At 37.9% G+C, this 22,022-nt stretch overlaps 1 protein-coding gene across 1 annotated transcript in view; it reads right to left on the bottom strand.

Annotated features, from left to right (window-relative positions):
• Positions 1–7,520: 7,520 nt before the first annotated feature.
• ctnna2 (catenin (cadherin-associated protein), alpha 2) overlaps positions 7,521–22,022 on the bottom strand; it is a 263,231-nt gene continuing 248,729 nt past the window's right edge. Inside the window, exon 8 of the mRNA XM_056250514.1 lies at positions 7,521–7,547. Coding sequence (XP_056106489.1) covers positions 7,536–7,547 — 12 coding nt within the window. The 3' untranslated portion in view covers positions 7,521–7,535. The remainder of the gene's footprint in view (positions 7,548–22,022) is intronic.

Genomic DNA, 22,022 nt, shown 5'->3' with positions numbered 1-22,022 from the left:
AGCCTATGATTTCCAAAAATAGTACTATGTCAACTATTGATATCAGCACAAGAACTGTTGAGGAATATGCAATATAATTTAGACAATTGTTTTTGTCATATGTTATAATAACTGACAGACACTATCATTTCAGGAGCTCAGCTTGGCGGCTGAGAGACAAAAAAGACTACTAACTTAAAGCTTTTACTCTTAAACACAAAAGGCACGTCCACTTTAATAAAACAAATATATTTATTAAACAAACCAGATCAAGACGAGAGCAGAAACGAAATAAAGTGCATAACTGAAATATAAAGCATAGGCTCAAAACAAATACAAACAGTGGGCACAGCGCAATTGCGCATTAGGTTTAGACATTGGGTTGGGCTAATCCAAAAAAAGTGAAAACAAGGGGGGTGTTCTGAACACAGACTGTTACCTGTGAAACAGGGGTGCTCTGAAAACACCCCCATTAGCAATTAGTGCTTTCCACCTGATGAAATTAACACGGCAAAAAATCGACCAAACAGAATTTTGGTGGAGCCAGAACGTATCGACCAATAAACCGACTAGTCGACTGGGAGATTACAGCCCTACTGATGTCACCCTTCCCTGATGGAGGAAATGGAGACGTTATGTTCCTCCTGCCACAACCCTGAACCACCCTGCTAAATTCGCCCTGTCTCGGCTCCTCAGCATAAACCTGAATGAGTGTATGCGTGCCGTACATATCTTATATACCCATATGTACGGGAGAGTGGCTTGGAAGACAAATTCCACTTGCCAATTCCATTGGCTGTTTTTCTACAACTCAGAGGTGATTGGGGCTCCCAAGTGATACTCCATTTGCCAGTCTTCAACATAATATTAGACAACAAGACATTACTACTCAACTCCCATGAACATCAATGAGTGCTAGCTAGAGGTTTTTGGTAAACTGGACACAAAGCTATCATTTAAATTAAGAAATCATAAACCATGATACTTTGAGGTTGATTTTCTCCCATTACCCATTGATATATGAAGGCTTCAGGCCCCTTTCACTACGTAATTGTAAAGCGCTTTGGTAGCCATTGGGTCTGTGAAAGCGCTATATAAATGCAGTCCATTTACCATTTACGTACACAGCATTTTTCAGTAGGTCTCTTTTTGAGTCCATGCAGGTTTGGAATGACATGGCATTGTGGAAATGATAATTTTGTTTTGTTTTTTCTGAACTTTTTTTATTTATTTTTTATGTAAAGGACAAGTGTGTCAGTCCTCTCTACAAATCAGCAGTCCATTCACATCGAGAAAGGTATGGGCAAATGCCCCTGTTGAGCACGACTAAATATGAGGCTTATTTTCCAGGTATAATATAGCAGCTTAACCTAATACTTGTTAATGCAGACATTATGGTCGTGTGTAACAATGAAGCATTCCCTTTTGTCTTTCGTTCACAGCCAGGGATCTATAGACTCAGCTTAATGCTGCTATTAATGAGACTCAGTAAAAACCAACAGGGAGGAAAATCACAGATTCGCAGCTATTTACTGCCATTAGCCAAAAGTGAAAATGTTTGTTTCTGAGAAGACCCCCTTCCACTGGCACATGTGGAGAAGCTGCACCAAATCCAGAATGTGTGTGCAACTAGTGTCATTCCATTTTATGCTCTGAAATCCTGTTACAGAGAGTGCAGGAAATTCTTCAGAGCACTGATTTTTTTTTTTTTTTAGAATCGAAAACAGGGGGTCCCGACAGGGCTTAATTTGAAGAAGAAGAAAAAATAACCTTAAAAAGTAAAGGAAAAGTACTTTAATATCAGGTTGGAGGAAAGCTGGTTAATTGTCCCCAGATTAAGGAGATTACCTTTTACAAAAGAGCCTTGCTGTTGCAGTATTAAAAGTGCATGCGAACACCAAGACATGGGTAAAACGAGAGAGGCCATAATCATTATAATGCTAAAGTGTTCTTATTCACTAGACTCCTGGAACTAGATAAAATGTACTGAAGTCTTTCAGAGTCTAACTAATCTTTACATAATGCATGTTAAACACAGAGTTATTAAGCCACCAAAGGAGCATGTCTGCATGTGTCTGAATGCTGTGTGCTTTTCTATGCCTTTAATGAACTGGAAAGTAAGGCAAGACAGGAAAGTAGAGGGAGAGAGGGAAGGATAAAAAAAAGAACATTTGAACCCCTGGAAAAATGTATTGGTGTATAATGACAGCCAAAATGGTGCATGCATTGTGGATTAATGGTGGGATGGGGTGTGAAAAGAAAAGAAAAGAAAAGAAAAGAAAAGAAAAGAAAAGAAAAGAAAAGAAAAGAAAAGAAAAGAAAAGAAAAGAAAAGAAACTCAGGCTATTTTGAGCTCTGTAGCTTTGTGTTTGGCAGTCAGGGGTCAAGAGCAATCTTATTAAGTGACAATAGAAGGTGCAGCCAGGCCTTCACTCTGCCTCCATTAACACAGGCCATACAATGCATTAACAACACCTAGGCCATGAACCAACATTACAGCAGCACAACTCAGTCTACTTGCCTGATGACCGTCCAAAAGGTCTGTATCTATGCCAACAAAGTAACCACACATAGAGGACTCTTTTTTATTTTTTTGCAAAGCTCTAATCCTCAAATGCAATACGAGTCATTACTTGATTTTGTGTAAAGAATGTCATATTTAGGCATATCAAACTCTCTCTTTATAGTGTGCACAAAGACACAGAACAATTTTAAAAATGTAGCCCAGATTGGATTTATGCCTAACCTGAGTTGATTTCTAAACAAGACAGAGTGCTTCCAGCATTTGTGTAATGTTTGATCTATTTGTGCTGTATGTTCCCTTGGTCTAACAAAATTGGAGTTGTAAATTGGTTCTCCAGACCATCTCAGCAAGACACTCGTCTCAAACTGTGTTTGAACTGGGAAGAGTTTGCTGCAGTATTGATTTCAAAATATTACATACATCAAATATGTAATGGGCTACCCAGGGCTCAACATAAAAAAAAATCTCCACTGGCCCCCAGGGCCAGTAGATCAGAGTTTTGCTGGCCCCTTCTTTATTTTTACTGGCCCTGAAAGAAATATAAGGAAAAGCACTTTTCCATTAAACTGTATTTATTGTATACATTAGAATTAATTTTTCTTGTCCCCTCACAATGACAGTAAACTAATTATTACATTACATGAGTGATGAGTAACGTTACATAGGCCTATTTTCACTTCAAAATGGTGAAATTAAACAAAAGTATATTAGTTTGCCTGATTATTTTTGTCATTCGTTTAACATTTATGACCTAAAAAAAGCTGTCAATGGAAAAAAAGAAGAACAAAACAATGTTGAAATTGAAGGATATGGAAACAAATATAGGGAATGTAATGTAGGCTATGCAATAGGCTATATTATGTGCAAAAAGGTGGTTCAAATCACATTACATTCTAAAATTGTAACATTACAATCTAAAAACTTTGTTTTTAAAATGACTAAAGGCTAAACTAAAAACAAAAGCAAACACTAATTATTTTAGCCTGCATTTGATTACCCCATTATAATGGTCACTTTCATAAAGAATATACTTGTAGGTTTAAAATTCCACATATGGCACATTTATTGTCTCCAACAACAAATATTTTAGCAACATGTATATTTTAGTCAGAATTTTTTGCGCTACTCTTTATTGTGCTCGTCTGTTAGAGGCGCGCGTGCTCGCGGCGGCGCTCATTAACGGAAGCTTGAATTTTAGCGGAGATTCACTTGCAGAAGCTCGTCCTCTCCTGACAGTGAAATGGACATATTTGTTTGACTTTCTAACATTTACAGATGGAGAATATACCCGTGAAATGTAAGTTAAGCACTGAGGAAAGCACCACATCTCAAACGCATTAAACAGCCCAAGTATTTATCTGTCAGTCAGCAACAGTATCTGTCAGAGCATCTGACAGGGCTGCTTTAAACTTGTTAACTATATCTTACTAGTTATTTTGAAGCGCTTAATACTAGCTTGTGTCATGTTTAGGACAATTGTACTATCTATGTTCTTTCACTGCAGGAGCTCACACTGCCCTCCGCTATATTTTTCAGATGTGCTCGTATCAAACTACTGTATCGATAAACGGTATTGCCTCATTCCATATCGTTTAAAAAAATCGATATATTGTACAAACTCGATATATGGCCTACTGCCCAGCCCTACTAGGAATGTCCTCTTTCTCGTATCAGCCTCGTAGTTCTTCGACATTTTAACACGTTATAAATAACCTGAAGTAACATTGACACTCTTCGCGCCACTGTGTATCATGACGTTTGCTGTTTGTTTTGCTGATGGCCATTCACTGGCCCGCGCGGGCCAGTGACTGGCCAACCAACTAGCCCGACATACTCTTTTACTGGCCCCGGGCCATCGGGCCATTGCTTATGTCGAGCCCTGGGGCTACCACTCAAGATGTGGCACCCAACAAATTTCAAGAAAGATTTTTATTACAACTGATAATTCATCTTTAACCCTCTGGGGACCAGAAACGCGTCGGCGTGTTTTGCTCGTTTTTTTTCACATAGCAGAAAAATAGACTTAAAGTACTACCATCATTTCTGTTCATATAGAGTTAAGAAATATGAGAAAATAATCTGTTAAATGTCTACTTTTTTATGTGCCCACATACAATCGAAATAAAATATTGTGCTTTTGTAAAATAAAGAAAATAAACAGGGTGTGCGTTCTGCCTCTCGGTCACCGTGAACTTTTTTTCTGGAGCACGTCTCTAATCTTCAACACAACTCAGCTAATACTATTCACCCAGCCATAAGCAAAATATCTTTTAAATCATTTGAGTTTGTACTTTTAAATGATCCGATTCAAAACTAAAATTAATATTCTCCGTTTATGTCATCTATATAAAAAGAGAGACGTGTCAGCCCGTCTCATTATCGTTCTCTCAGCTGATTATCTCTGGTAATGTGACACGCCCACGGAGAGCACGCGCTATTCAAACGCAAATATGTGAAGCAACACATTGAAACGCGTTAACGCCCATAAACTCTGAAAACACACATTATTTTTTAGTCAGATTAATCTACTGTCGTCTTGCGCGGCTATATGAGGAACAATCCTGGGACAATTTACCACAGAACAAGTGCTGGTTTATTTTCACTTCGAGGAGGAGCAACAGATTCAGCTGAGAAGTAAGTGTTTTATGCAAGTGCTTTGTTCTAATCGCGATATAGAATAACGTTAGTGTCTGTAAACGGAAAAATAGCATACTGTTTTTGTGAATCATGTTTGTGTGTGTGTGTGAATGAATGAATGAATGAATGAACGCACAGATACGTACTGTTACAGACTAAATAAAAGACAACATTTCGACTAGTTTTGGATACAGTTTTTACTCTAAAATAGACATCAAATAAGCTTTTGTTAGGAGTTTCTGCTCATATGTTAAATATATAGTATGTTTTGTCAATAAACTAATCAACTAAGATGTTATAGTGTTTGTTCAAGCTATATCAAAATAATGAATCCTCAACTTTGAAATATGTATGATCAAACTAAGACATTTATGGAAAAAGACTATTTTCTTTTCAAGATGTTTCCAACTCTAACTTTGAACTTTGAACTGAAATAAAACCATGTCTATATGGTGAAGGGTGTGTGATAGAAGTGTCCAGACGTATGCACCCTGTATTTTCCTTATATAAATCCAAACAATCTAAAAGCCATTCTTTTTTTTAAATCTCCTCATTCTTTGTGCAAGGCTCCTGTAATGATATGGCCTGATAGCACCTAATAGGGCCATTATGGGGAGGGTCTTTGTCTTTCTCAGGTGTGAAATGCCACACATATTAATGAGAGATCACGCCTCCTGCATAAAGCTTTCTCAAACAAAACACGTCATTAAAAATGTAAAATACTTTATTGACTTATCTGAATGAGTAGTCTGGATGATTCTCACATAGTTTTGGAGCAAATATTCTAGACTATGTGATACAATTTTCAAAAGTATTGTGAAGAAATAATCAATATGTGTTTTGTGGTCTTATTTCAGCAACTTTCAGTTTTATTTTTTTTTCAATAACCACGCATAAACATTATTCTCTTAAAAATACAAACATGTACATACATGTTGCTCACTTATCATGGTAGTCCCGTCTGTGCTATATAGAGTGAATTTACACCTTTGCCATTAACATGTTTATAAATAACTGAAAAAAGCACAAATGTCAGTGCATGTCAAAACATCCCAAGGGCCCCAAAAACACTCTGGTCCCCAGAGGGTTAATGGCTTAGAGTATGTACTCACATATTGTATATATCTAACACCCTCTGGCATAAAAAAAATACAGATGCTAAGAGAGGTGATCTCAAGTTGGGAAAGTTTCTCTCACACAACCTGCTTCTCTGTGTTACAGGCCACCTGTTGAGGCCAAATTAATTATCCTAACTCATGAAATGTCAACAGTTTTATAATGAGCCTAATTTATGTTCTACAACAAAAATAAAAAAGGACAGTAATGAGGTGTAGAATGTGCCAAGTGTAAACACCTGCAACCATGACTGCAATTTCATCTAAAAAACAAAAAAAACAAAACAAAAAAACAGCAGTTCTGACCTTTAGACTGGGATAACAGAAAAAGAAAAGGCACAGGACTTGACGGAAGACCTTTTATGTCTTTTATGTTTTTTTTAAATAAGCGCTGTGGGTAGGTGACAGCTCAATTGACTTTTGGTAAGCAACAAAAGGGAATGTGGCTTACAAAAAAACACCTTCATTCAAATAGCCTCATTATACCCACATTTAGAAGATTTTTATATAATATGTATCTATCTATCTATCTATCTGTCTATCTATCTATCTATCTATCTATCTATCTATCTATCTATCTATCTATCTATCTATCTATCTATCTATCTATCTATCTATCTATCTATCTATCTATCTATCTATCTATCTATCTTATCTATCTATCTATCTATCTATCTATCTATCTATCTATATGTATATCATCACACTTTTATACTCTTTTGTATTACTTTATACTCTTTATCTTTTATTATTTAAAAAAGGCAGTCAAGCAGGCATTGATTCAAAGTTTGTTTTGATAAATTTTGCTTCGATAAAATTGCTTGGAATTTAAATGAATTATAATTCTACATCATTACATTCAAATTCTAAATGTAGAGCTACATTCTCTTTGCTACCTCAATTCAAATTAAAATTAGTTTCAATTTAAAATGTATTCTTAATTAAATTCTGTATGTGGCATGGCTGTTTCCTTCCCAATTTTGTTCACTTTAAACTAAAAAAAATATTATGTGTATTGTGCATCTTTAGTTATACGAATAAAGAATTAATCCCTCATGCAATAAATCCATTAGCATAGAGTTGACTGTTTGGCAAGTTAACACAAATTGTGAAGTCACAGAAGTAGTTATTTTGGAACTACTTTTGTTGGCAGAAAGAAAAAAAAGGATACAATACTAAATTGCTACATGCCTACAGGTGATATGGCTTAAATATATGATGATAACAAATGGGTAGAATGGTAGATAAGGAAATACATTAATGAATAAATAATGACATATTTAGGCACTTACCTGGTTTGTGATTGCAGGAAGGGGAAAAAAACAGAGAGAGAGAAAAATATATTACAATTGATGGCAACAGATTTCACAGAACACCAACAACCTAAGTGAAGAAAGCATCACCTTCATAGCAAGACAACTGTGCATCAGTGCCAATCAATACAAAAGACAATAACAGCTCTTATGGGTAAACACACTCATACATCCATTACACACTCTGCGAGAGCAGTGTGTGTATCCTTGACCAATCATATGAGAACTTAGAAATCACTGTGGCGACTTCATGCAGACAAATCGATATAATCATCTGCCCAAACTTGTCTGGATTCAGCACACAGTGAAGTGTGAGCCGCTTTTCTCTGAACTGAAAGCCAATTGGCCTGTTTGTAAGGTTTCGAATGACAAAACCTGTGAGTATACTGCAAGAATTGGTCACCTGTTCAATTATCACCTGTGCTTGACTTTAAGTTAAGAAGGAGCCATCGCACTCTCTCTTGTATTTACATGTGCAACATTGTGTGACGGCCACCATTAAACATACCATGCCAAACTCCCAAGACAACTGGTGGGCATACAGTAGTAACATGATTAGCGCATGTGTTGGCTTCCTGTAAGCTGTGAATGATGAACCCATGGCCTCCTCGCTAATGGACGTTTTAATCCACAGCTTGAGCAATGAGTGTTTATAGGTTCCTAGAGGGCCCTCATTCCACATTAATATTTAACCACTGCTTTTAGCCATTTTGTTCCTGCTTAGCATAAGCAGCTGAGCTTGAAATATATCACCTACGAAACGCTCTCTCGTTCTCCTCCCTTCCTCAACTTAATTTTCCCTCCACCGTCTAATTTTGTGTGTCTGCTGCATGGTGAGTAATGGCCATTGTTTCTGGGCAGAAGCGAGCTGTTCACCTTGAGTGGGTAACATGTGTGGGTCCAGGTTGCTTTTATTCTTTGCTGTTTGTCTTTCTTTTTTCTGCTTCCCACACACCTAACCCCAGTCCCCTTCATTTGCACCTGGTTTTCTTTCTTTTTGCATTCATACTTTAAAGCTGGAACAAAATGAGGTATGCCCTTTTTGAAACACACAAAATTGAAGGTCACAAGGGCCTGCTGAGTTGCTGTAAAAATGTGAGACTTATACCCAATTCAGTCTGTAAAGTGTTTCTAAGTTAAAGAAATAATTAATCGTTTTTATTCCATTTTATACTGTAAATGAGGTCATCCCTTAAAATTATAACACTCTGGGGTAGTAGGCAATACATACTAATAATTCTCATTGAACAGACTTTAACCCTTGTGTTCTGTTCGATTTCTGTGTACACCCCTTATGGACCGGGTCAAATTGACCCTAATTGGATTCAATACAATTCCTCAAAAATCACACTATGAAAAACAACAAAGATTTAGATACAAACTGTAAACATTTAATATCAACATTTGTCAAACATTACAAAAACATTATATCTGAAAATATGATTTATGAAAATGTTTTTAAAACATTTTTTAAAACAGTTTTATTTTGACAAAATTGGAAAATAAACAGTATACTGATTTTTTTTGCATATATTTAAAAAAAAAAAAAAACTTTTTTTTTTTTACATTTTATGCTTTGAACATCGTAACTGAACAAAAAAAAAATGCTGTATAATGATTTTTTTTCATTTTCCTAAGTTAACTTTCCCTAGTTTCCTAAGACCTATTTTCCTAGTTTCATTATTCACTCACTGGGAAGTGAGAAACCAAACATAACAAAAACATACATCAAATAAATGTTTTTTATTTATTTTTTGGCTCTGTGAAGCTGCCTTTGAAAATCCTACATAAAAGTTTTGGTTAAAAGCTAGGTATTTTAGATATTTTGAATATTGAAATGAGAGTTTATTTTACTATCTGTGTCGGACAAAGATTTTCATCTGTAATTTGCAAATAATTCTGAACACTGTAATTTTAGCTTTTTCAAGTGTGTTTGGTTAGGGTTAGAGCACTTTTAGATGCACTTGCACGTTAGAACTGGAGTTGAAGTGCCCTGACATACAGAAAATAAATGTTTTTATTTTGTGTCTGTACAGTTGCTTTTGAATGGCTGTCTATGAGGGTCAAACTGACCCGTGAACATCACGAACGTAACAGTGATTTTGTTTGTATATGTCAAAACACATCAGCATGTTGAAACTTTGCATGCATGTTCATCATGATAAATGAGAAAAAGTCACGAAATATCAAAAAAAAAAAAAAAAGTTAACCAGTATTTCCAACAACTTGAAAATCGAAACGGGTCAAATTGACCCGCAACATAACACAAGGGTTAATGCTGAACACGGGAGTAATAACCACATTACATAGTTCCGTCGTTATTAGCGTAGTTAAGCAAGTTTCCCGAAACCATCGTTCTAACGAACATTCGCAAACACCATCGCAAAGTGGTGTGGTTGGAACGACAGCTCTCGATCTGTGGTTAGAAGCATAGTTTCTAGTTTGCATGACATGTGGACTTAATAAAACTTTGTCTTGAGCAAAATAAGCAAGCTGACATCCAGTACAATCTGTATCTTTTATTTATATTATATACAAATGTTATTTACGTCTTTTAGTTTGTCAAGAGATTTAAAGCACAGTTTTTGTAATAACTGAGAAAATTTGAAATAGTCCTCAAATGCCATGTCCGTAATTTATAGAAAAACATCTAGCATTATTTCGATCTCAAACAGATTCATTAAAATAAGTTATTACTCCACCACGTACGTGGCATCATTAACCAATGTGGTTGAACGACCAATTTGCGACAATACAGCTAGCTAGTTAATTTATTCAACGATGCATCTTACTATGGTAGTTAAGCAGCGAGTTGCGTCGTTGTACTAGAAACACACCCCTGAACAGGAAGTATGCAGGGGATAATCAGGAACTAAATAAGTTATTGAGAATGAGGAGTCACGTGTCGATTTGGGCGGGGTCTGAGCCGGTCGGCCATGATGGTAGGAGACGCTATCGGTTGCCAGAGGGCAACGCCTTCAGAACTTCAAAGAGGCGCGACTAAATATTCCAGAATTAGCGAAAGAGAGACAGCGCAGCTTAGTATTTGTTTACATTTTAGCTATACGCCACAGTTTCTTTGGAAGATATGGAGAAGGAAGAGAAATGAAAGGGGTTCTATCGGGAGAGACTAAATAACAATGCTAGCCAGCTTTATTTAGAGAAACTGCTTGTCAATAAACTGACAGCAGCAACAGCGAGCAAAGCATGATTTCAAAAGCAACACATTTCAGCACAGTTCGCCTTTTATTTAACACAAACGAACGAAATAAATAATCTGTTATTCAACTAGAGTTGTTTAATTTGTTATAGATATATCTGTACCGCAAAATGTTTTAAAAAGACACTTTTTTTAATGACATAGGACTCGCAATGACAGGGGATTGTCCGATCTGTCCGCTTATTCATATCAGATTTATTTCCACATATGAATGAGAACTGAAACATCAAGTATGACTGAACTCTCGCAATTTAACGTTACAGGTTTGGGGGTTTCTAAGTCTTGCACCCAGCCGCAGCAGAATTGTTCATAAGCTTCTAATGACTTAAAGCTTCTGAACTCTTGCATTGTGTAGGCAGTAACGTTAGGCACTGATACCATAAACCAGGTAATTGACTATGTCAGGGTATGTGAAAGATGGTAGTGCTTTGGGTCTTTCGTCCATTCTGTAGCAGGTTGTACGGGTCCATGTTGATGTCAAGTAGTTTCTCTAAATAACGCTGCTTGGTGTTGCTGCTTGGTAGTCTCTCCCGATAGAGCCCCTTCATTTTGCTTCCCCCTTCTTCATTTATTCCCAAAAAACTGTGCCTTATCGCAAAAATGCAAACAAATATCAAGCTGCTCTCTCTCTCTGTCGCTATTTCTCTCGGTCTCACTGTTGAAGTAACCATGATGTAAGTCCGTCTAATTTGATCCAATGGCGGCATTCAAATTAGCGGTGAAGGTCTCAACGCGTGTTCCGTCTTTTCCCATCATGGTAAAGAGATTTTTAATTAAATACAATACATTTTATCTTATGTATTAACTCGTTTCATCTGACTCCATAAAATGAAAAAGTTTTTCAATGATATCTGTGCATCATTAAATATACGTTAATGTTTGACTATTCCTTTTAACTCCAATGGAAATTAGGTCAAAGTCTGTTAGAATAATCAAATATAACAATTTATTATGTCAGGTAAAAGTATTATGCCAATTTCATAATCAGTTCAAAGATCATCAATACAAAACATCAAATGCTTTAGGATAAGAGAAATAGATGCAAACCCAACATTTAAGAACTACATGAGCTAACCTCACGGGCTGATCTGAGATACAGAAAGAGCCCTGAGCTCTCGTTGCATTTTCCTTATATAGCCAAACCTTATTTGATATGTAAAACTAGAGTTTAGTGGAAATTTACTGTATTCCCCCACCATTACTGGGGGTAGAAGTTTGACCATCTGCGAAGAACAGTGGAAATTAGTAAATTCATACACCTTTGGGAGTGCCTAGAGACCACATTCCTTTGTGTGCCAGTTATTCCTAAACTCTTAAAAACCTTATTTCCTTTTGTTTTATACTTTGGGAATGAGACATTTGTACCACTCATTCTTGAGACATTTCAAATGATACCAAACATAATACTCAATGATAATCATTCACATCAAACCATACATATATTCTTATGTGAGTTTCAGGTGATCTGAATGAAGGGGAAGGAGTGGGGGATGAGGGAAAGAAATGTAGATTAGGATGATTCAGAGGTGAGACCTCTAGTCTAGGATGGGGGCTTCACAAGAGTGAGCCCAAATGCTACTATGCAGTGGGTTCTTTGTCTTCTCAAGAAGTGGTCGTTCCCTATAACCAGTTTTCCAGTCTTACAATGACAACGGATAGCGTATCCTTCCAAGATGGCGACGCGTTCCCACAATGCAACGCGGAGTGAAGCGCGTGACGTCACATTCTCATTCTCAATAGCTGATGATAATTAATCACAGAAACAAACAGGGACATAATCAGAAACCTAGGAAACTGAAACTAAACAGAGCAGGGAAACAGGAACTAAAGATTATCAAAATAAGAGACCATAACCGTGACAAAAATTTGGTTTTGAGAGGTTTTGTCAGGTTTATTCCACTCCTGCATACAAATTTGTCTCCAAAATATGGTTAAATAGAAATGTACCAGGGCACTTACATGTAAAGTACTACCATTTATTGTACTGTGGCAAATCTAAAGTTTGTCCTTTTATGCAGTGGTGATGCATTAGTAAGCTACTTTGTATGGTCTCAGCACTGCACCACAAACAGTCACATCTGAGCCACTTTACCTGAGCGACACTCTTGGACCTAATCAAAATGAACTAACTCTTTGATCTCCATTTTAACGGTTTAAATGTCCAAATACACATAGAAATTTGACTTCTCACTAGGGATGGGAATTGATAAGAATTTAACGATTCCGATTCCATTATCGATATTGCTTATCGATTCGATTCCTTATCGATTCTCATTGGGTGAGGGAATAAGTACAGGGGTGTTATAAGGGTATTAGGGGTGTGAACTTACACTGGTTTCACGGTTCGATTACGATTATGTCATCGATTCAGTTCAATTCGATATCTCGATGCATTACGATGCACTGCATCCTCAATTTTCACTTTTACTTTAAAAGTGATGTGTGCTTGCGCGCGTGTGTGCGTGTTCGCCTGTTCGGGAAGTCACAGTGACAAAAACAGTGACATTCCAGTTTAAGTTTCATGAGACTAAAGTCTGTTTATGCCATTAAGAAAATTAAATTCTGTCAAATCAATTTTGTTTTAAAGAAATGTTCATTTAAAAGCAGCGCTCATTCATCAGAGTATAATGTTAACCTAGAGATGCCCGCATCAACCGTCGCCGAGTCCGCAGTTGAAGGTGACGATCATCCATTTATATCACGCGTAACAACACAGAACAATTGTAATTTGACCATCGGGTGCGGATACTTAAATCAGAGAACATTATTAGGGCAAGTGGATGATTTGTTTTTGGCTGCGGATTCGGGTGACGTTTCTCATTGAGTATTTGCGCGAGTTTGTGTGTGTGCTCGCGTCTCATATGAGCATGCGCATGGAGAGTTTATGTGTGAGCGTGCGCGTTTCATATGAGTATGTGCCTGGAGAATTCCGCACATCTTGTGTGTGTAGAGTTTGCATGGATGTGCGTGAGCGACATTAGGTGTGTCGTTGTGCATTTCATATTTATTTGTTTAAGCATTCAGCAGTATACATGTATGTTTTGACTACTTAGTATATGTGTATGCAAGTGTTTTATATATGTGTGCGTGAATGAAGTTTGATTTAAGCCCTAGACGGCGCCTCATATATTGTCGTCTTTTCGCATGAAATATAACCAAACTGTAGAGCGCTTCTGCCTCGATGCCGTTGTTTGCTGCGTTCTGAACTAAAACAACGCAGCGCGTGTGTGACGTCATGACACATTTGCAACAAGCGGAACCGATAAGCGAATCGTTAAGCAGGCATGTTAACGGTTCCAAGGAATTGGTTCACTCGGTTCCCATCCCTACTTCTCACCGATTTATCCAACAAGGGAACATTTTCATTCTATCTCCATGTTTTTGCCTTTACTTGCTTTCATGTTTCGCTACGGTAAGAGATACTAAATTGCACAGGAAATGGGTCCAGGAAACCCAATGTCTTTCTCCATGCATTACTGAAATCTTCATTAGATTACAAGCTGCTTCAAATCTGATACCTTTACTTCCATGGCCTTCGTCCACAAATTATGCGGGAGATGCTTAACAAGGTAGTGCACACACAAGCTCACTGACAATCTTACTGGCCAAATGAATGCAGAGTCTAGGCAGATTTGCTTCGGGTCATAAACCTTAGTATACAATGCCAATTAAGGTTGTGGTTACTCAGAGAGAGAGAGAGAGAGAGAGAGAGAGAGAGAGAGAGAGAGAGAGAGAGAGAGAGAGAGAGAGAGAGAGAGAGAGAGAGAGAGAGAGAGAGAGAGAGAGAGAGAGAGAGAGAGAGAGAGAGAGAGAGAGAGAGAGAGAGAGAGAGAGAGAGAGAGAGTTTACAGCCCTAATGAAGCAGGGATAAGAGGGGATGTTTGCCATCAGGAGGCTAATTACCTCAGCACACAGGTCTCTTTTATAAGTCACGCATCTGAGGTTGTTTGAATCCGTCATCCTGTATTTCTCATTGCCTCTATTAGGTGTTTTTGGCAATTTTGAGTTTCTATGGTTTCTTATCTTTCTGAACCTATCCTGAGGTGCGAGTTAAAAGTCAAGGCTGGCTAATATGGCCTAAAGAACATTATGAACTTACTTTGCCGATTCCGAAGGTCTGCAGACAGGAATTAAAAGTTACAAAGTGTGTGTGTGTGTGTAAGTGCTTCTAGTCTCTCCCTGCATGAGCCGAATATCTAACCTAATCCCTTTCCTTATCTTGAAGACACACTTGGGGAAAAAGGAGAGCACATCAGCAACTGGCAGAGTCATGGGTCAGAGGTTACAGGCGGCTGCTTTAAAAAGAGCATAGGAGCGTAGACAAAGACCCTGCTCTGTCATCTATCCAGAGTTTGAGGTTGGAATTGACTGGCCCCAGGTCAAACTGGCTCAGGTGTAAGTGTGTGCACCGAGAACTGAAAAGTGAGAGGAGCCAACCGTAACCTCCAGAAAAAAAATAACAGACCCCAGAAAAAAGAACAGACCCCAAACTTTCCCCTGACACAGGAAGTCTTGGTCTAACATTATCAACTCTTCGCTGAACAAAGCAAATACTTGCAGAGAACAAAGCAAGACCAATACTTGTCCCATTGGAGAGCCATCTAGCATTGAAGACAAAATGGGAATGGAAACATATAAATAGTGAATATGTGCATGATTCATGATATAACCAAACCTAGATGGAATGTAAAATTTGGGGAGGAGAGAATTTTCTCCAGTGATTTTGGGAGGACAAAAATTGAACATAAAAAAAAAAAAAAATTAGCCGAGGGTGTTACATTTTTACTTTCAGCGGAAATAATACCAAATACTATTATTGAATTCATTGAGACTTGAAAAGCAGCAAACGTTTGGGTTTCCCTCATGCTCTCAAATGAAAAGGCGGAGCCTGAGGGGATGCTTATTTACATATGATAAGATCCACCCACAGGCTGCCAGCCACCTAAAACACACACGGAGGGAGTCGCAAGGCACCGTCGGCAAACAAACAGCATGGACTCCCTTGCGGTCTACTCACTATCATCTGGTATTATACACACATATTTAAGCGGATTCCATATCAACAAAAAAGCAACAATGGCCCCAAAGTAGAATTTCTTTTAGAAGAAGCTCATGGTCCCTCTTAAAAATGAATGAGGAATTTTGCAATGTTGGCAAGACTATACAAGCAGCCGTGTACATGCACTCCAGACTGACATGATTGAAACCAAATGTAGTTTTAGAAATCTTTTAATTCTGATATATATACTAGCACTACAAGGATATTCAGATGTGGCTTTGAAGATCTAGTTCAGAGCGTGTGATGAATGCTACACAATTCTCCTTGACTCTCCACCTCGCAAAATACGACGATGCACCATGGATTTATTTTGCCAAAAAAGCAGAAGCGCTCTTGAAAGTCGTCCTTGTAAATGCCAGTGTTGTCGTGCGGGAGCTGACTCAAACAGAAAAGCGGTCGCACGGGTCGTCCTGCTAATTAGGATAAGCAGTGCGTCAAATGACTTTCCGCGAGCAACCGTGCTATTTACATAAACAAAAGCAAGATGTTGCTTTTGAACTTTGCGGCTCGGGCTTGTTAAAGAAGGCGTCATTAAAGATGTGTCAAACAGAAATCGGCAGCGCATGTTGACAGGCCGCTGTGAATTTCAGAGAACGTCGGGAAAGGTCAAGGTGGTGATTCTTTTCCTCGGCGCACGCAGACAGAGACGGGCCGCAGCTGCAATCTCCCTGTGTCTTAAAATGAAGTTTAAATCTTAGAGGGGATGAGAGGGTGAGAGAATGAGAAAGACAGGAGAATAAGAGGGGCATACGGCCGCATTGCTCTCCACTGCACTTGCTTTTGTTTTGGTGTTATTGAGCCTGTGACAAGTGTGAACTGCTCCCTATCAGACCCTGCCAATCTCAGGAGATGCCACTCAGCCAGAGGGCTAATACAAGAGGAAATGATATCAGCCAGACCTGGGAATCTGCTTTCTTTGACTCTCCCCCTCTCTCTCTCCCTTCATTTTTGTTCCTGTTTGGTTTGACTGTCATTTTATTTGTTTCATTTTTTTTTATTTGTTCTCTTTCATTCCTTGTTGTCACTTCTCTGTTTTTCTTTTTTTTATGTATTTATTCATTATGTATTCATTCAAGTATTCATTACTTCAATGAGCTCAATGTTTCATCCTTAAATTATTACACTGTTTAAATTAATACATTTTTAGCTAACTGTGATTTTGTATGTGTACATTTCTGAAATACATAACTTAGACAGTTATATCTGAGAACAGATCACTCTAAATTGTAATGTGGACTCTATACAAATAAATGTGAATTGAATTGAATTAGCTTGTTTATTAATTTGTTTCTTTGTTCCATGTTATTTTTTTCTGTGTATACTTTCTTTTGTTCTGTTTGTTCTTTTCTTCTGTTAATTTGTCTGCTTTTGTTCAAATTTTAATTAGTTTGTTCTCTCTCATTTGTAGTTATTTTGTCTCTTTTTGTTTTTGTTTTTTAGTTCTATATTGTTTGTCATTTATTTGCGGTCTTTCTTTGCTTTGTTTTTGTTCTTGTTCTATACTCCTCGTGTTGGATTGTTCATTTTTTTATTTAGTTAGTTGTATTTCATTTTTCTGTTCTCTTTCTTTTGTTGTCATACACTCTTTCTTTCGTTACTCTCTTTCTTTCATTCTCACTTTCTTTAATTCTCACTTTCTTTCATTCTTTCTTTCTTTCATTCTCACTTTCTTCCATTCTTTCTTTCTTTCTTTCTTTCTTTCTTTCTTTCTTTCTTTCTTTCTTTCTTTCTTTCTTTCTTTCCTTCCCTCCCTGTGGTCCTCCTGTCTCCCTGTATTGTGGAAGAAATGACTTGTGCTGCCCTGAAGTACCAGACCGGAAATAAAGTCTTATTTGGAGTGATACTTGGTACAGGCATTACTGTGGCCTACTTTAACACACCATGTCCATTTGGGAAGATGGGTTGAGTCTCTTTGAGCTCTCTTGGAACCCACATCAGCTCCTAATAAAGGTCAGACCAACTCAAAGCTGTTGGGCTCCCTTATGAGGTCATTACAAGCAGGTCAGAGTGTGCGAGTGTGATATTTCTCCAAATTCCACTTTGGACAATCACTTGGGTAAAATTCATTCAGTACAGCACACACCTGCCTGCAGATTGCATTTGGTCCAAATGTAACAACCACACTAGCAGCTCTCGAAAACCTTGACAGAATGGCACACACAAACACGTTGTACACTGAATTGGGTGTTTGCTGCAGATACTGACATTCGGACTGACCACTATTATGTGTCCCATGTTACACTAAAAGACAGTATTAATTTCAAGCCTTTTAATCAACACTGAATATCAAAAACTGAAATGAACTGCGTTCAACATCACCTGCAGGTGGTGTGTTTCACACCACAATATATGGTGATAAATAAAATGGCTGAATAATTTATAACGAGCTATGATGAATAGTGTATGAATATATGATATAATGTTTTGGGTAGTATGAATAATTAAATCAAAGCAAGAATTATTTTGACATATAAGCTACATTAGTATATGTGAATGTCCCCTGCATTAAATAAAATGTGCAACCGGGGGGAGGTACTATACAATCTCTAACTGCGCTTTAGGTTGCTGTATATCCAAGAAAGCACATCAGACACTAATAAGATATATGCACTATAAATGTGGCTTTTAATATAGTTTTCATGAGTTCACACTTACAAATAATCATATAGAGTAAAGAGTATGCTTATTTGGCATGTTGTCCAAGGGGAGGGCTCTGATCTCGGATTTTGACCCGAACCAAGAGTACCCCCCCCCCCCCCTCTGGCTGGGATAGTATCCAGCCGAGACGGAGGAGTCGAGGTGATGGAGAGATGTAGAATACTGTTGAGTAACAGGGGAGTTGGCTATGTACAGTACTGTGCAAAAGTCCTAGGCATGTTAGTTTTTTCACACACAAAAATAACAATGGTTTTAAGCCAGATATTTATATCTTTTGCAGTAGTCTGTCAGTAGGAAATATCAGTTCACAACTCCAAACATTCATTTTGCCATTAATTGTAATAATACAGTGAGATTTTTTTATGCACAAGGAGTCTGACAACAGGCGGTATGATCCACATGGAAATCTGATCTCACCATCATCGAATCCATAGGATTAGATGAAGAAACAGAAAAAAAACGGAGACAGACGAAATCCAGAAAAACTGCGGCAACGTCTCCAAGACGCTTGAAGAAACCGACCTGCAAAGCTACCTGCAACTGTACCTAGGACAAAAGCTGTTTTAAAGTTATTTGATGAATACAATCTATTTATGATATTATTTTTGAAAAGCATCCTCAATTTACAGCATTTTTACACAGTGCCTAAAACTTTTCACAGTATTGTAGCTTTGGAGGTAGGTTTATATATGCAAGCCTCCTCTCATGCTGATTGGATAGATCATTTGAACATGTTCCTAAATAAAATATCATTTAATGGCATATATTTCTAGCATCCAAGTAAATTTGGCCCAAAATCAGATTCCAAGACTTCTGAACAACTTGTTCCTGGCATGTGAATGCATTTCCTGAAAACACAAGTTCTAGCTAAGTTTAAATGAGTTTATAGGAAATGTAAGGTAGGCAGTCATGAATAAAGACGTCCATGTTTGATTACGATTAAATATAACTTCCGCTCATCTGAACTAAAAGTAAATAAAATGTGTATAGTAGATGCAAAAAGAGGAACATTAATGGACATACCAATGGACATACACTTAGACCCTAATGAGAAATATATAAGGTGTATCGTCCAGCATTCCAAAAATCACAGAAAAAAAAAAACATACATTGACTACAACTTAATCAGTTATAAGTATTTCATGAAAAACCAGTACAAAAACTGATTTATAAATAGGTAAAGACTTGTAATGACTTATCAGTCAGGGCCAGAGGAGTCTATTACCCCCGGACTGTATATCAAGTGCTTTTTCATTTTCTGCTACACATGACGTGTCTGGGGCCGTGGCCTCCACGGCCTGGGTTTCATTTCAAGGTTAATAAACTTTTACCAGACAGACACTGCTGTTTCAACGTGATCCTGCCATGCTGGCAAAGTCGCATGCAGGTGAAAAAAAACCCCCAAAAAACTCCAAACAAGAGTGTAAATTTCATTAAACAAGAGGTTTTCAGAAAATTGTATGTGCAAATTATCTCAACCGATTCAGTATGACTTAACTGACTGTCGTTCGGTCAGGTGATTTGTTTGCTTCACCTGTCTGCCAAGTGTAATATATATTTGTCTATGAACAAGGGAACGAAGAACACGTGACACCAATGCGGTGTAAGATGTGATAGACCGCCAAGCTCAGATTCGATGTAGTTGTCTGTATTTGTTTTTCTCTCTGTTGAGTAATGCGCACATTAGCATTTTTCGCTTCATGTCTGGTGTATCGCAGCGGAGCCACAGGCCATTACCATGACAACGGTTCAGAAAAATGCAGCCAGTGTTGGTAAGGTATACACATACAGCTTGGGTTTCCAACGTGTTTGGTTTTTGAAAGTTACCGTGAGAGCAAATGAATTCAACTGTGCACCACGTCTGACACGAGGGAGCTAATCAACTGAGTCAAGCTGTGTGGAGCTAGCAGAGCGGGAACGACTGCGGTGTGAACTGTGCTGCATGCAGCTCTTCCGATTTTACAGCAGATTGAGAATGCTGCAGAGCTTTTCTTTCCCATGACCAACATGAGGAAATGCGTGGAATACCACTTTGGCATACTCATTGTATACCACTAACTGTTTTACTTAATATGGAAAACAGTAGGCACCATTAAATACTGTCTTTTAATGTAACATGGGACACATGTCAGTCAGAATGCCAATTTGTGCAGCAAACACCCAATTCACCATGCAACATGTTTGTGTGTGCCATTCTGTGTGAATGGAGGCTTTTTTTTGAGGGCAGCTTGTGTGGTTGTTTCAATTGGACCCAATGCAATCTGCAAGCAGGTCTGTTACCCAAGCGATTGTCCAAAGTGGAGTTTGGAGAAATATCACACTCACACACTCTGACCTGCTTGTAATAAATAAAATAAATCAATAAACAAACAGTAGTGTTGTCACAGTGATAAAGCACAGTGCTACATAAGAATACATGACTATTCCATTTTCCATTATTTACAAAAAAATCAACATTAAAATTTCATGAAGGAAAGGCTGTAGGAAGACTATAGGGAAAGGGACTTGTCCTGATTATGTTGCATGTTATATGCAAGGTCTGCTGTATAACACACATTCTGAAAAATACAGCAGGTCATCTAGGGATTATATGCATGCAGAGCATTTGCATAAAGTGCATGTTATACATACTGCACACTAGATAAACACAAGTGATAGTAAGATATTCTGAACACAGAAGCTTTAAGTCAATCAATCAATCGGGTTTCAACAAAACATGGCATTGTCTGTAATTCTCTCACCGCCCAAAATCAAAACACACACCATACACACACACACACACACACACACACACAAACAACAACAACAACAACACACATACCTCTCTCCACCCTCTACAAATCCATCATTGTAGCCTAGCCCTGAAGGTTATATTGGGTGAATCGATAAGTCTTGCTGTGTGAGTAGCTCCCAATCAAAACTACTGTTGGCTTGTTTTTGTTTGTTTATATATATATGTTTGGACCATGTTGTCATGTGGTGAGGGAGTCTTGGTAAGCCCACTATTCCCTATCTCCAGGATACTCGGACCTCACTTACTATTGGACTGCAGTATTATTATTATTATTATTTTCTTCTTTCATTTTTTTTTTGGGGGGGGGGGGGGGGGGGGATGAAGAGAACCCTGCTAGTGTCTGGTTGGACTTGTTGACCAAAACATTTGTGGTCCTTGGGTGGGTATAAGGGTGGGTTTAATGACTTTTAATGAATTTTATTTGAACTTTTAATGAGAAACATCCTTTCACTTTTAACTGCTTTTTATCCAGCAAATGATTAAAACCTGTAAATATTTGTGTGCGCATACAGATAACAAATTTCACAGACATTTGATGAACAGAAAAGGTCAAAAGTAGCAGTCAGTATGTGGTGTGGCACCAGCTGCTTTAAGTACTACAGTGCATCTCATCATGGACTGCATATGATTTGCCAGTTCTTGCTGTGAGATGTCACTCCACTCTTCCACCAAGACACTTGCAAGTTCTTAAACATGTCAAGGGGTCTATATGGTTGCATGTGG

This window comes from Rhinichthys klamathensis, unplaced genomic scaffold, assembly GCF_029890125.1.
Source record: "Rhinichthys klamathensis goyatoka isolate OS25496 unplaced genomic scaffold, OSU_Roscu_1.1 h1tg000069l_1, whole genome shotgun sequence".
In the NCBI taxonomy this organism is placed as follows: Eukaryota; Metazoa; Chordata; class Actinopteri; order Cypriniformes; family Leuciscidae; genus Rhinichthys; species Rhinichthys klamathensis.
This window is presented reverse-complemented; position numbering and strand designations above follow the sequence as displayed.